The sequence below is a fragment of the Pundamilia nyererei genome, unplaced genomic scaffold (genome assembly GCF_000239375.1).
Source record: "Pundamilia nyererei isolate P.nyererei 1_Seehausen unplaced genomic scaffold, PunNye1.0 scaffold00104, whole genome shotgun sequence".
NCBI classification, from domain to species: Eukaryota; Metazoa; Chordata; class Actinopteri; order Cichliformes; family Cichlidae; genus Pundamilia; species Pundamilia nyererei.
The window spans coordinates 1,695,108-1,707,575 of record NW_005187505.1 but is presented as its reverse complement, the minus strand read 5'-3'; the positions used below and the strand labels follow the sequence as shown (position 1 = coordinate 1,707,575).

The window sequence follows — 12,468 nt, the reverse complement described above, 5'->3', positions numbered from 1 at the left end:
GAGAGGTTGGGAGTGGCTGGGAGAGGATTAGACTATCTCCATCCATCTCCGTCACCTGGTGCCGTTATCAGCTGTTTTGCACTTTATGCGCTGCTGTTTACGCTCTTAATGAAAAATAGTGTTCACGTTTTATTTGGCTTTTTAAAAAAAAAGAAAGAAAAGAAAATCATTTGAATTTTTCAAGATGAAAAGGAATTTGATAACATATAAAAACCAAAAAATACATTAATTTTTTTTAATTCTTTACATTAGATCAAAAAATATACTGTCTACAAAAAAGTGTTGGAAGCGCTTTAAAAGTGCACTCTTTCTAATGGCCAGCAGGGGGAGACTCTTATGGTTGCACCAATACCTTGGCTTTAATTTATGATCTCAGGAAACTGTTTCCCCGATTAGTTTATGGTCGCAAATGCTAGTTTTGGGCCTCACTGAATACACCATAATGTTTAATTGAATAACTACGGACTTATTTAGATTAAAAAGGTAGACTAAAGCATGGTATGTTTTACTATGATTTACAAATCACTTGCCTATGAGGATGCAACGTCTCTTAGTGTCACATATTCCTCACATATGTCTTGATGCATGCTCAATCATCCAGGTAAGTAAATCCCAAAAGGTTGATTCTGTTCATCTGGACGAAAACGTTAGGTGCAGATGAACAGAATCAACCTTTTGGGATTCCTCACATCTGGTTTCAAAGCACCTTCATGCTTTACAACAGGGCTCTGAGAGGTCACAGTGCCTACATTTATCTTTAATACACAATTTTTGGATTAATCATGCGCTGTATATAAAAGATGGACTTGTGAAAACTTTGCCATACTCTGCAGTTTTTCTAATGGCTAATAGGGGGCAAAAAGTCTGATCGTATAGTGCTGCAGTCTGACAATCATATATTTCATTTTGTTTTGCAAGCTACATTTAATTTGAAAAGCTGAGTTAATGTAACCTTATCTCAATGAATGAAATCGATAAATAAAAGACGTCCAGCTTTTCAGGAGAAAGAGTAATGTGGTAAGTTCAACAGAGAATGCGGCCGTGTTGTATTCAAAGTTTTAATGTTGAACATATTGTTTAAAAAACAGGATATAGGCTGCAGCTGTGATATCAGAGTTCCCTTTTCTTGATGGGTTTTCAGCAGCGTTTGGGAACTTAATTGCAATGTTCTACTCTTACGTAGGCACAAAAGGTTTTGTGAAAAGCACTGGTCCTGCTTCCAGACAGTCCAGTTCACCACAAAAGTGTTGCACAGAGTTACAGTCAGGACTCTGTGCACAACTCTGTCTTCTTGCATACCAAACAGGATGAGCCATTTCTTAAAGAACCTGCCTTTGTGAATACAGACAATGTAAAACTCCCAGAGCACACCTCTTCTTTGAATTGATTTAAGTCCACATATTACTGAACATGTTTATTTTTTACAGTTTATCATAGCCATCTTCTTCCATTTATCCTATTCAGGGTTGCAGGGAGGCTGGTGCCTCTCATGGCCTTCACAGAGTGAGAGACCCTTTATTTCCCTGTAGGAAAAGCAATTCTCTGCATTTATCCCATCCTTAGTGTTTGAGGCAGTGGGCTCGTGGGATCAACTCCACACTTCAAGTCTGTGCCTTGGTCAAGGGCACAATTACAAGAAAATTAACCCAGCATGTTTTGATTGTTGGACAAACTGGAGCAGTTGGAGGCCACCGAGGTGTGAGGAGAATAACCAAACACCACATACAAGGGCGTTACCTTTGCCATGATTCAACCCTAGAATCGGAACTAACAGCTAGTCACCGTTACTGCAAGATGATTTTCTATTCAGCGCTGTCTACTTGACTCGACTCACCTTAAGTGCCTTTGATAAAAGCAGGCATCTCAAAGTGCTTTTGATGGCAAGCCCATAAATGAAATTACACGCAAATGTCAGGCACAAAACTGATTTTAAAAACATACATTACAACCTTAACAACTAAGCATAAAGATATAACACTTCAGTACTTCAATTCAAAAGCCAAATTAAGATTAAGATAGATCTTTATATTCCTGAATATTGAGAGAGCTCTGCATTCTGACATCAGGAGTGTTACTCAGTTTAGGCTCATAAAAACAAGAGGTAGCCTGACTAGTGCTCTCATGGGACACATAAGATACCTTTTAAAAGAAGAGGGACGGCGGACCTTAGTCATTAAGCTAATAATATGTTGAAAAACAGTCAAAATTGGTATTCCATCTGTCACAGTAATGTATTTGAAAAGTTTCACCATATTACAGTCAACCAGCTCGACCTGGATTGCATGCTGAATCTCACAATGATGCTCACATGTGTGTTTTGTGCACACATGAACACTTACACAGCTATAATCCTTGCACTTCAGAGATCAGGTGATTGCAACCAAGCTTGCCGTGAAGGCTCATTGTGAACCACTGAGGCATACCGCCTGTTATCTTCTCTCCTGGGTACATGCACTGCATACAGCCAGATAAGGACGGAATGACGGTAGTGAACCTAAATTGGAGGGCTTAAGAATTAATCCTCATGTTTATGTGCTACCACAGAATGGTGCCAAACCGCTGGTTCTCTTCATTTACTGTAGATCTGTTGCCTAATGGTGCCTGCTACTTTGGCGTGTCTCATATATGGGCAGACATTACAGCTGACAGAAGCCATGCTCAACAGAAATAAGAAGAGATTCCCAGGTTGGAGAGATGCTAAGGCAGCAGGACGTGTCACATGGCTCACAAACCATGACTTCGCCATGACAAATGCAAGTTGTAAACATGAATACACACCTGAGGCAATGACTAGCACTTATACTAATACTGTATGTGCACAGCTGTTCAGAGCAAAACCTAGGCTCATAAATACAGACATTTTACTTAAATCCCATTTATCTTGGCATGCATTGCACTAAATATTTTAGCCCACACCCAGCTGGGAGGCAAATACCACACCTCTTTACCTCACTTCACTTCAAATTGGCTGCTATATCTAAAACATTAAATAAATTTAACGTACCCCTGTTGTATATCATTTAAATTCCATTCTCAGCACTTTTAAATATTTAACAGCTTCCTCTGCATTTGAATTAAATAGTTTCTAAACTTGCACGCTTCTTACAAACACATAGTCCTTAAGTAAAAGCAAGTTCAATCCACCAACAGTCCCACACAGCTGTGTGCAGATGCAAAATAGTGGTGAGTGGTAGGCTGCAAGGACGGTTTGAGAGGGCGAGGGCTTAGAGAGCACACAGAAAGAGGGCACGGCGAGATTACAGGCTTCCATCTATATGGGCTGGAATACAGGTCTGGGTTTTTTTTACGAGGTTGGGATTATGCTGCACTGGTCTTTAAGCCGCAAAGCTGCAAGTGAATTGATTTCTGAAATGCCTCCACTTCCACGGAAGGAGATGCAAGAGGCCATGTGGACAGGGCAAATACAGACGGCTGGACTGTTTGCCTAGCAGATCAAAGCTCAGAGCATTAGCCAGTGTGCAAGTTCTATTTGTATCTTCAATTCCCATCAGTACCCATTCAAATTGAATTCAACAGGTAAGGTCATATGGGCATTTGGGGAAAAATTGGAACCTTATTCCTTTTCCTGCCACACATTCGTAAAAAAGATCAATATCACTCACATGGCTTTGATAAAAGGCTAATAAAATCCATAAAGGTTAGATTTTGTTTGGTTGACACAGAGAGTAAAGCTTTTATAAAACAGTAGCTCGAATATATCCGACTGTGGTTTTACGGTGAGGGAAACAAGTATTTCACTAAATGATAACATGGGTTTCATTTCCAGGTAACAACTGCTTATTAAAACAGGCCATTATTAAATTTGTCAACCATCGACTCCAATCCTTGTGCCGCACTGACTGTGATCCATCCGGCATGCCAGAGTGGGAAAAAAAAAAGATGAAAATTTCCTGTTGAGCGATAACGTCTCGAAAATAAAGTATTTATTGGATATTTTGTGTTAGGATGACAGGCTGCTTTTCCACAGCAGCTGGGTTGCTTATATTGCTCCATCAGACGGTGCCAGGCAGATAATGAAAAAAACATCATCTTGAAAAACGTGTGACAGATAATTCTTTAAAATTGTATTTATTCTTTAACGAGACAAGTTGATGCAACTAATTTCCTGTGTATGAACAACCAAGTGAAGGATGGAGATGCGCATGCACTTCTCCAGGCTGTTGTGTAAACTATGAATCTCACAGTTAACGTTTTGTTTTAAGGCAAGTCAAGATGCACTTTTGTGAGTGGGTCTCAAACTTTGGCCAAACTTTGGATGTGTGGATAACCGGGGGGGGGAGGAAGTAGAGTACCAAACTGATCCTTGTTTTGAAATAACCGAGAGTTTGTTAATCTGCTGTTCTTCCGTTCATATGACAGAAAATCATCTTTCTTCTTTATTGTTGTGGGACATTTACACTCAATGGTCACTTTATTAGGTACATCTATTCAACAGCTCATTAACACAAATATCTAATAAGCCAATCATATGGCAGCAACTTATTGCATTTAGGCATGCAGACAAGGTTAAGACAAGGTTCAAACTAAGCATGAACAAGAAAGGTGATTTAAAGTGACTTTAAATGTGGCACGCTAGCTTGTACCAGACGTTGGTCGGAGTACTTCAGAAACTGCTGATCTACTGGGATTCTCCCCTTACATCCCCTTCCTTGATTTCTGCTGCATCATTCAGATGGTAGGATCAGAATTTGGTGCAAACAACAAGAAAGCGTGGATCCATCCTGCAATAGCTCAGCTTCTTGGTTGCGTCTGATGGTGTGGAGGATATTTTCTGAGCACTCTTTGGGCTGCTTAGTACCACCTGAGCTTCATTTTAACATAACAGCCTACCTGAGTTTTGTTGCTGACCATCTCCATTGATGATCATAGTGTAAACAATTTCTGATGGCATGCTATCTGGACCGAAATCTTTGATGAATGTTTATTCATATTGAATCTATGCCATGAAGACAAAAAAAGAGTTCTGAAGGCAGAAAGAATCCAGATACTCATGAAGTGTACTAATAAAGTGGCAGGTGAATGTAATTGGCCTTCTGAAGTCAGGCAGGCCAGCACACAGAGAACCCCACCTTCAAATACTATATTGAACAAAGCCTGTCACACTGATTGTGACCCACTTCGGCAGCACCACTATGGGATTTAAACCTCTAATACAGAGTGTGAAACATATGGCGTGTCAGCTATAATCTGCACATTAAAAAGCCCACTGCAGTGGACAGCTCTGCAGAGACAGAAAGATGAAAACAGAAGAGAAAGAAGGGACATTTCAGTTTAATTTACACCAGTCAGCACTGTGCTGCGAGTTGTTTAGAATGGACAATGCAATCAGATTGGTTGTGCAAACTAACTCATACGAGCCAGAAGTCTGAATGATCAGCAGTGTTAGTGTCTTCTTACTGGCAAAGACATTTGCTACAAACCTGCTTTATCACACTGAAGTAAGGTGGTTAAGCCACAGAGCTGGAACTGTGCTGACACTATTATTTGATTTATGACAGCAGACTGAATGGATGCGGGAAAACTGAGACATATTTATTCTTAAGACATCTGAGGATGTTCAGGATGTTTTTCTGGACAGCTCATTTAATGTTTTTTTTTTCCCCAGAATGCACATTTTTTACATTGAAACTAAAGTGGAAACAACTGTTTTGTGAATTGTTTTGTCTTTTTTTTGTCCATTTTTTTTTTCAAGATAAAGTGCTCGGTGCACTTGAGAGTTCAAACTGAGCTGTAGGTGGCCCATGGACAGAAACAAATTTGGCACCCAAGCTCTAACAGACTACTGACGCCCCCTTCAGGGAAACAGCACCAATTTACTTTGTCAAGTAGTAATGGCTGATTGTGTGACGGCATCATAATTCCATCCTGATGCTTTCTGCAAACTGAAAACATGAATACATCCCAATGTATATTGAGCTTTGTCAAAGCCTTGAAATATACCTCAGTCCAACTTCATCTCATCTCCTCTTTTATCATGAATGCACTAAGAGCATAATTAACAAGGGGTAATGGCTTTCACCTTTATTTATTTCCTGTAATGACTGGGTGCCTCTAGTATTTTGTATATGAAGCAATTGCTGAAAGTAAATTCACTCAGCTCTAATAAACCGCTATGAAGTATCACTCACTTAAAACCATGAATGATATTGACTGAAATCATTCGTTAGTCTTTCTGACAACTGCATCTAAAACCCATTCAGAATGTAAAACAGCGATCATTATCTTCAAACGAATTTGATTTTCAAACTGACACTGCGGGCTAGAGTGATGAATCATTTCTCCATCGGTTTCTGAAGGGCAGTCGGCTGATTTCTGCTTTAAAACATTCACACTCATCACATCAAATCAAGACGGAGGGCTTATATAAAGTTATGAAAAGTTTAGGGTCTGATTAGCCTGTGAAAGTGGTTAATAGATAGTGGTCTATGCGCGTAAGGTGCCAGAGAGAATGATACATATTCAGCCAACACCATCTACTCTAATATATATATATATATATATGGCAGTTCCTTGCTGTGATTTAGTGAGACCTCTTGGCCAAACAAATTATAGCATGAGAGGAGAAAGCATGGTTGAAATATGATGAGATTTGAATCAATACTTAGTTTAAAACTGAAAAAGAAAGAAAATGATAGTTCTGTTATGCTCAAATACCTGCAGGATAAGACGTGCAGGTGATGGGTGTAAGAAGGCATCAATCAGTTGCTGATTACTGATATCTTTTGCTAGCTGGGATTAAGATTTAACTTTTTATTCCCCCCCACTTTTACTGAAATGGTGACAAGTGTCACATAGCCAGTAGCTGCAATCCAACTCAAGTTGACCACCTCTGGTGGAAAGTATTGTGCCACAGTGCAAATTTTAGTATCCACCTGATACCATGGGGCTTTTTGAGATGTAAACAGCAATGTAAATGTTCCTGTCTCTAAAGGATCTCTCTGTGTTTAAATGTGCTGTAGGAGGCTATAAATAAAACAGAAGTCACAGTCAACACAAGAAGGTCCAGATACTTTTCATAGCGCACGTTTGAGGTATATTTTTTCATTACCAAAAATAATCTATGTAAGACATCAGTGGACTACACACTAAACACACAGGATTTAAAGAAAGTATCGATCTTATAATGCTGATATCGTTCTGATACCAATAACGAAACTATCATTGCACCACCTATACTGGACAGTTCAACTGCTCAGCACATATAAACATAAACAGGTGATCTGAAATATCAGATGGATGAGTTATTTAACGAGGGGCACACTTCTTCAAGGGGTCAGCTGTATTATGGGTATTTACCAGTGATGGGGAAAGAAGTGCATGAGGCGGCACAATCTGAGAGGACAAAGAGCTGCTGCCGCTGCTCATGTGCTGTGATTGTATTGGAAAATCGGCTTAATGAAAGATGCAAATATTCTTAAGGCTTTTAAATGACTCTACACGAGTAATTATTCCCATTAATACCCACAAGCAAACAAATGAATGCACGCCACGATCAGTTTCAGCAGATGTGGGGCTATTTGCATTTTTCCACTCAAGGGGGAGTATTGATATTACCTCGAGGACAATTAAAATTTAATGATGCTGGAAGTAAACAAAAATAAATAAATAAGTAAATCCGGTGGACAGGAGGTACAGTTGCTATCAACAATGTTCCTCTCTTCTTTGCACTGCACGGCAGAATTTTTGCTTAAAGTTAGAAAAATGTCTTGGGATTATTTTCCACCCAAAATAGTTGGTTTAAGAAAGCTGCGGTGGAGCTTATGTGTTGTGTAATCACGCTGACTGTGTTTTAAAATCCTCCTGCAGCATCAACTACATCCAGTTCATAGTTCACAGCCTTCCCTGAGGCACTTGTTAAGAATTTCTGCAGAAGTCCTCTGCCTTTAAGTGGGCCCGGGTGACGTCGCTTAGCATTGAACTCTAGAAGCGGGCTCCAAAGCTGCACACAAAAACAAGAGGGACGCGGGAAAGCAGCGTGGAAGTTCAAAAAACGCCCCCAGCAACAATGCTTCTCAGGGTAAAACACTCAGTCCAGCGCCTGAATAACTGCGCTCCTGTCCTGCGGAAGAAGACACTCGGGAGGTTTGCTTGGACTCTCTGTGCAGCAGCAAAGCGAAATGCAGGTGAAGCATCTGGGAGTTTTAAGTCGCATTTCCCCACGCAGTGCTGCAGAAAGCATGCGTCTGATGCTGCGTACAGCCGAGTCTTCGCGGCGGCCAGGGACAACCCTGAGAAGTTTTGGGCTGACGTGGGGCGCGACATAAACTGGTTTGAGCCGTGGAGTAAAACTCTGCACGTTGAGGATCCGGTGTTCCCAAACTGGTAGGTTTCAGTGTGAACTACACGTGAACTGCAGAACAGCTGGTGTTAAATGTTGTGTGGGCGAGTTGGAATGAAACGTGGTAAACAACCTGTGCGTGACCGCCACCTGTCTCATGAGTGAACTCAACGCGTTCTCTCATGTATGATAATATCCCATAGAGAGGACACACGCCCTCAATAATCTCATTACCCTGAAGGTGTTATTTGCTTAGTAATGAATAACTTTTGGACAACTCACATAGAAACCACGATATTGTGGTTTATTTTCTCTTCATCCAGCACACATAGCTTCCTCATTTTACTCTTTTATGCGCGTGACTGTACGATTAACAACTGGATAACCTGGAGGGTTGTCCTGTTGTGAGTGGTTGGTTTAGGAAGGGGAAACGTCAGCTCTGTTATGATTGGTTATTAAGTTGTTAGCGATCCCTGGAGGAACGCCTATTTCTTCTGATTGGTAGTTTTGCTGAGAGCCAATGGGTGACGCTCAGGAACTGTGTGGACTTCAAACGGCTCTGCTGTTGATGGAAAGTCTATGGAATCGCGTTGACCCCAGAAAACAAACCACATTTTTGCTTATTGCACTATCCTGGGTGCTGTTAACAGACAGCTGCAAAGTTCACTACCCAGATGATTATTTGAATCAGGTATTTAGAGCAGGGAAGTTCCCAGGAGAACCCCTATATGGTAACACTTTGAAAGCATTAATTGGTGGGATGTATATCTGTCTGGTATTAAATTATGACCACCTGCCTCCTTTTTTAAAATTTTTTATGGAGCCCCCTTTCGAAACAGAAATGTGGAGGCATGGACTCTCAGTAGGCTTGCATTCTTTTCATAGTGCATTCTGCTGCCAGCTGTTCACCAGGTAAAGAATGCACAGCACCCAGCCATCCATATGATGTAAAAGAAATTGTGACTCATCAGAGTCTGTTGTCCAGCTGTCCAGTTCTGATGCTCATGTCCCCCTTCTTCTTGGTTTCGGCAGTGGTTGGGGGGTAAGCATGGGGACACTGACTGGTTTTATGCAGCCATATATAAATAAAAAAACGGCAATCCACTGTGTATTCTGATACTTTTCTATGGTGACAGAATACAACATAGAAGGGAACTAGCATTACATTTTTTTTGGCAATTTGATTCTACAGCGTTCTTCTCCCATGTGCATCATTGAGCCTTGCCCACTCATGATGCTGTCACTGGGTCACCACTGTGTCTTCCTTAGACCTTTTTTGAGAGTTACTGAAATGCAATTCTTTCCTTTTTACAGAGGGAACGAATATGATTGAACATTTAAGGCGGTTCCCTGTGAGAGTGAGAACAGTTAACTTAATGGGCATGTCAGTGAGGAAGGATGGTCCCCAAGATGAGGCTTGAGGAATAATTAGGAAATCAAGGGTCAGTCAAGAGTCAGAAGTATGATATATGTTTGGGTAAACAATACTGTGTGTACGTAGGTGATGATGATGCGTGTATATGTGTGCATGTTGGGGGCATGGAGAGGATATTGTAATGGAGTACCAGACTGCACTAGTACTCCAAAGGTTGAGTACTATCCTCCCCTCTAAGCTCCAAAAAGTAGGATAAATAATTTTTTTTTATCAAAGAAATAAAACACAAGTCGTTTCATCAGGTTGCTGCCACCTTAAAGGGTTAGTAGAAAAAAAAAATTGTCTCAGAGCACCACTAGTTTTGGCCAAGCAGCCAACTAGCAACAATTAGATATGACAAAGTGTCAAATTCCCAGATTTTAAAAGCAATATTTTTTCTGTTAAATATTTAAAAGTAATATTTTCAGAACAGATGTTATGGTTTGGCCTGACATGTTCAGGGCATTTATTAAACAAACAAAAAATTGGAAACCATTAAAACTATCAAAGGATGTGAGGTGATTAATGTGGTTAGTTTCCTACGATGTGCAAAAGATAAATAAATAAATTTAAAAAAGGTAATTATACCTGCATCCACAGTTAAAGATGTGAAAGTAAATTATAGGATGCTTACAGGAAAAAGAAAAAACAAAATGTAGCTGTAAAACAAAACTGCATGTGGCACAGCAGCCTGCACTGAGAATAGTATAAACTGAAATTCCTTTCTTTTTTCTTTTGTTTCGTGGGTGGAGTTGTCAGCTATACCATGTATCATAGGAAAAGAGAGCTGTCTGAATGTGCTGCAGTGAAAATGAAGGACACGGCCACCGTGTCTGTATGTCTATGTGGCTTCCAAAACAGCAGATCCCAGACACCATCTGCTCAACCTGCCTGCTGCTCTTTATCCATATGCGCAGTGCCAGAATGAGCTCAAACGATTGCCTTATCAAGAACATTGGTTCACTGTGTGCAACTGTCAAAAGCAGCTGCATATGTTTGGCTCAGACTGGTTTTTATTTTTAAAAAAATGAGCTCTAAACCAGGCAAAACCCCACATTTTATGCTGGTAAAGATGCTGGCACATGACTGGTCACCTGAAATCTGTTTGGTAACTATAGTATTGACATGCGTCTCTGTTCATGTGTCCGTTACTTGTTGTTTGAAGGTGTATGTCTCTGTCAGGTTTGTCGGCGGAAAGCTAAACATGTGCTACAATGCCGTCGATCGACACGTAGAAGGCGGCCGTGCAGAGCAGCCTGCGATCATATACGACAGCCCGGTGACCGGAACTAAACAGATCATCACTTTCAGGGAACTTCAGGACCAGGTAAATAGTTTTAATAAAAACCGAGCTTGCAGAATTGAACAGCACATGGACATAGATGGCAGTATGATATGACATTATTTTGCAGCATGAAACAAATTATGGGATTATGAGCATGTTAAAGTAGAAACTGTAATGCTCTCTGGACATTAAATATCAAAGAGTTGGCCAAGAGTTTTGTAGCATGACGGCTGGTTTGAACCATAATTAGCATATAGATAGCAAACAGAAGAGAAGAAAGAAGGGAAAATGACTGAGTCGATTGACATTTGGACCAATTATTCTGTTAAAACAACTCAATCTTTTTTTCTTTCTTTTTTTTAAATGAAAAAAAACTATTTGGGGGTCTTTTTGAGGGTCTTTTTGGCCCAAGGGCTTAATGACATTTAATGAAATTTAAGAGATACTGACTTTCTTTCTAGATTGTTTCCAACTGAAGCTAATTAGTAATTGGACCATGGATAAATTAAGCATTTCTTTCTACATTAATTATCCAACAACATATGCAGCATGCATAAGACTATTCCACCCTTGTTATCAGCTCTGCTTTGTGCTAGCATATTGGTTACGGTTGTTGTGAGCAGACATTTAAAAATAATTCATGCAGGAATTTAAGAAAAAAAAGATTGGAAACTTAGAAAAAAATCTGTGCTTTGTCTCCATGTGTCTCTGCAATCCAGGTGTCCAGGTTAGCAGGAGTCTTGGTGAAGAATGGGGTACAGAAAGGAGACCTTGTTGTCATCTACATGCCCATGGTGCCACAGGCCATGTTCACCATGTTGGCCTGTGCACGGATCGGTGCCCCACACAGCCTCATTTTTGGCGGCTTCGCCTCTAAAGAGCTGTCTGTCCGCATCAATCACGCTAAGGTTAGGCGCTGCTTTTTCACCTTGTGCTTAAAATTGATCTTTTTTTCTGAGCCTCAGCAACAGAGCTGCATGAACTGTATTATATATGTACTCATTAAAAACCAGGGACGGGCTGAAGTTGGGCTAAGTCTTTGTTCATTTTCTGTATTTACATGAAGTAAGCAGATGCGGATCACTGCAAATACCAGTAATTGGACAATTCTGACTTTTATGTGCCATTAGCTAAAATACTTAAAGACATCTTAAATACTAGAGCCAGAAGAAAGGTGTCTTTTTTCATTTACAGTGCAAAGATCTCGCCTTTCCTTTCAGAACCACTGGTAATGATTTCCCTGGCGTCTCCAGTGAGATTTTATAATAATAATAATAATAATAATATGAGAATAGAAAAATTAATGTGGAAGAGACGTCTTTATACTACAAATGTGAAAGTACTGCAGTGAGCATTGCTTTCTTTCTTTGCTTTCTTTCTTAGGGGACAATTAAGAGTAAACTACGACATTTTAACACAGAAATAAATGCTTATGCAGTTTAGCATAAAGCATGTAAATGGTAAAAAAAA

The 12,468-nt window shown here is 40.1% G+C and overlaps 1 protein-coding gene across 1 annotated transcript in view; it reads left to right on the top strand.

Annotated features, from left to right (window-relative positions):
* Nucleotides 1-7,548: 7,548 nt before the first annotated feature.
* The window catches only part of acss3 (acyl-CoA synthetase short chain family member 3), a 51,081-nt gene continuing 46,161 nt past the window's right edge, over nucleotides 7,549-12,468 (top strand). Inside the window, exons 1-3 of the mRNA XM_005740853.1 lie at nucleotides 7,549-8,343; nucleotides 10,896-11,040; nucleotides 11,718-11,906. Coding sequence (XP_005740910.1) covers nucleotides 8,027-8,343; nucleotides 10,896-11,040; nucleotides 11,718-11,906 — 651 coding nt within the window. The 5' untranslated portion in view covers nucleotides 7,549-8,026. The remainder of the gene's footprint in view (nucleotides 8,344-10,895; nucleotides 11,041-11,717; nucleotides 11,907-12,468) is intronic.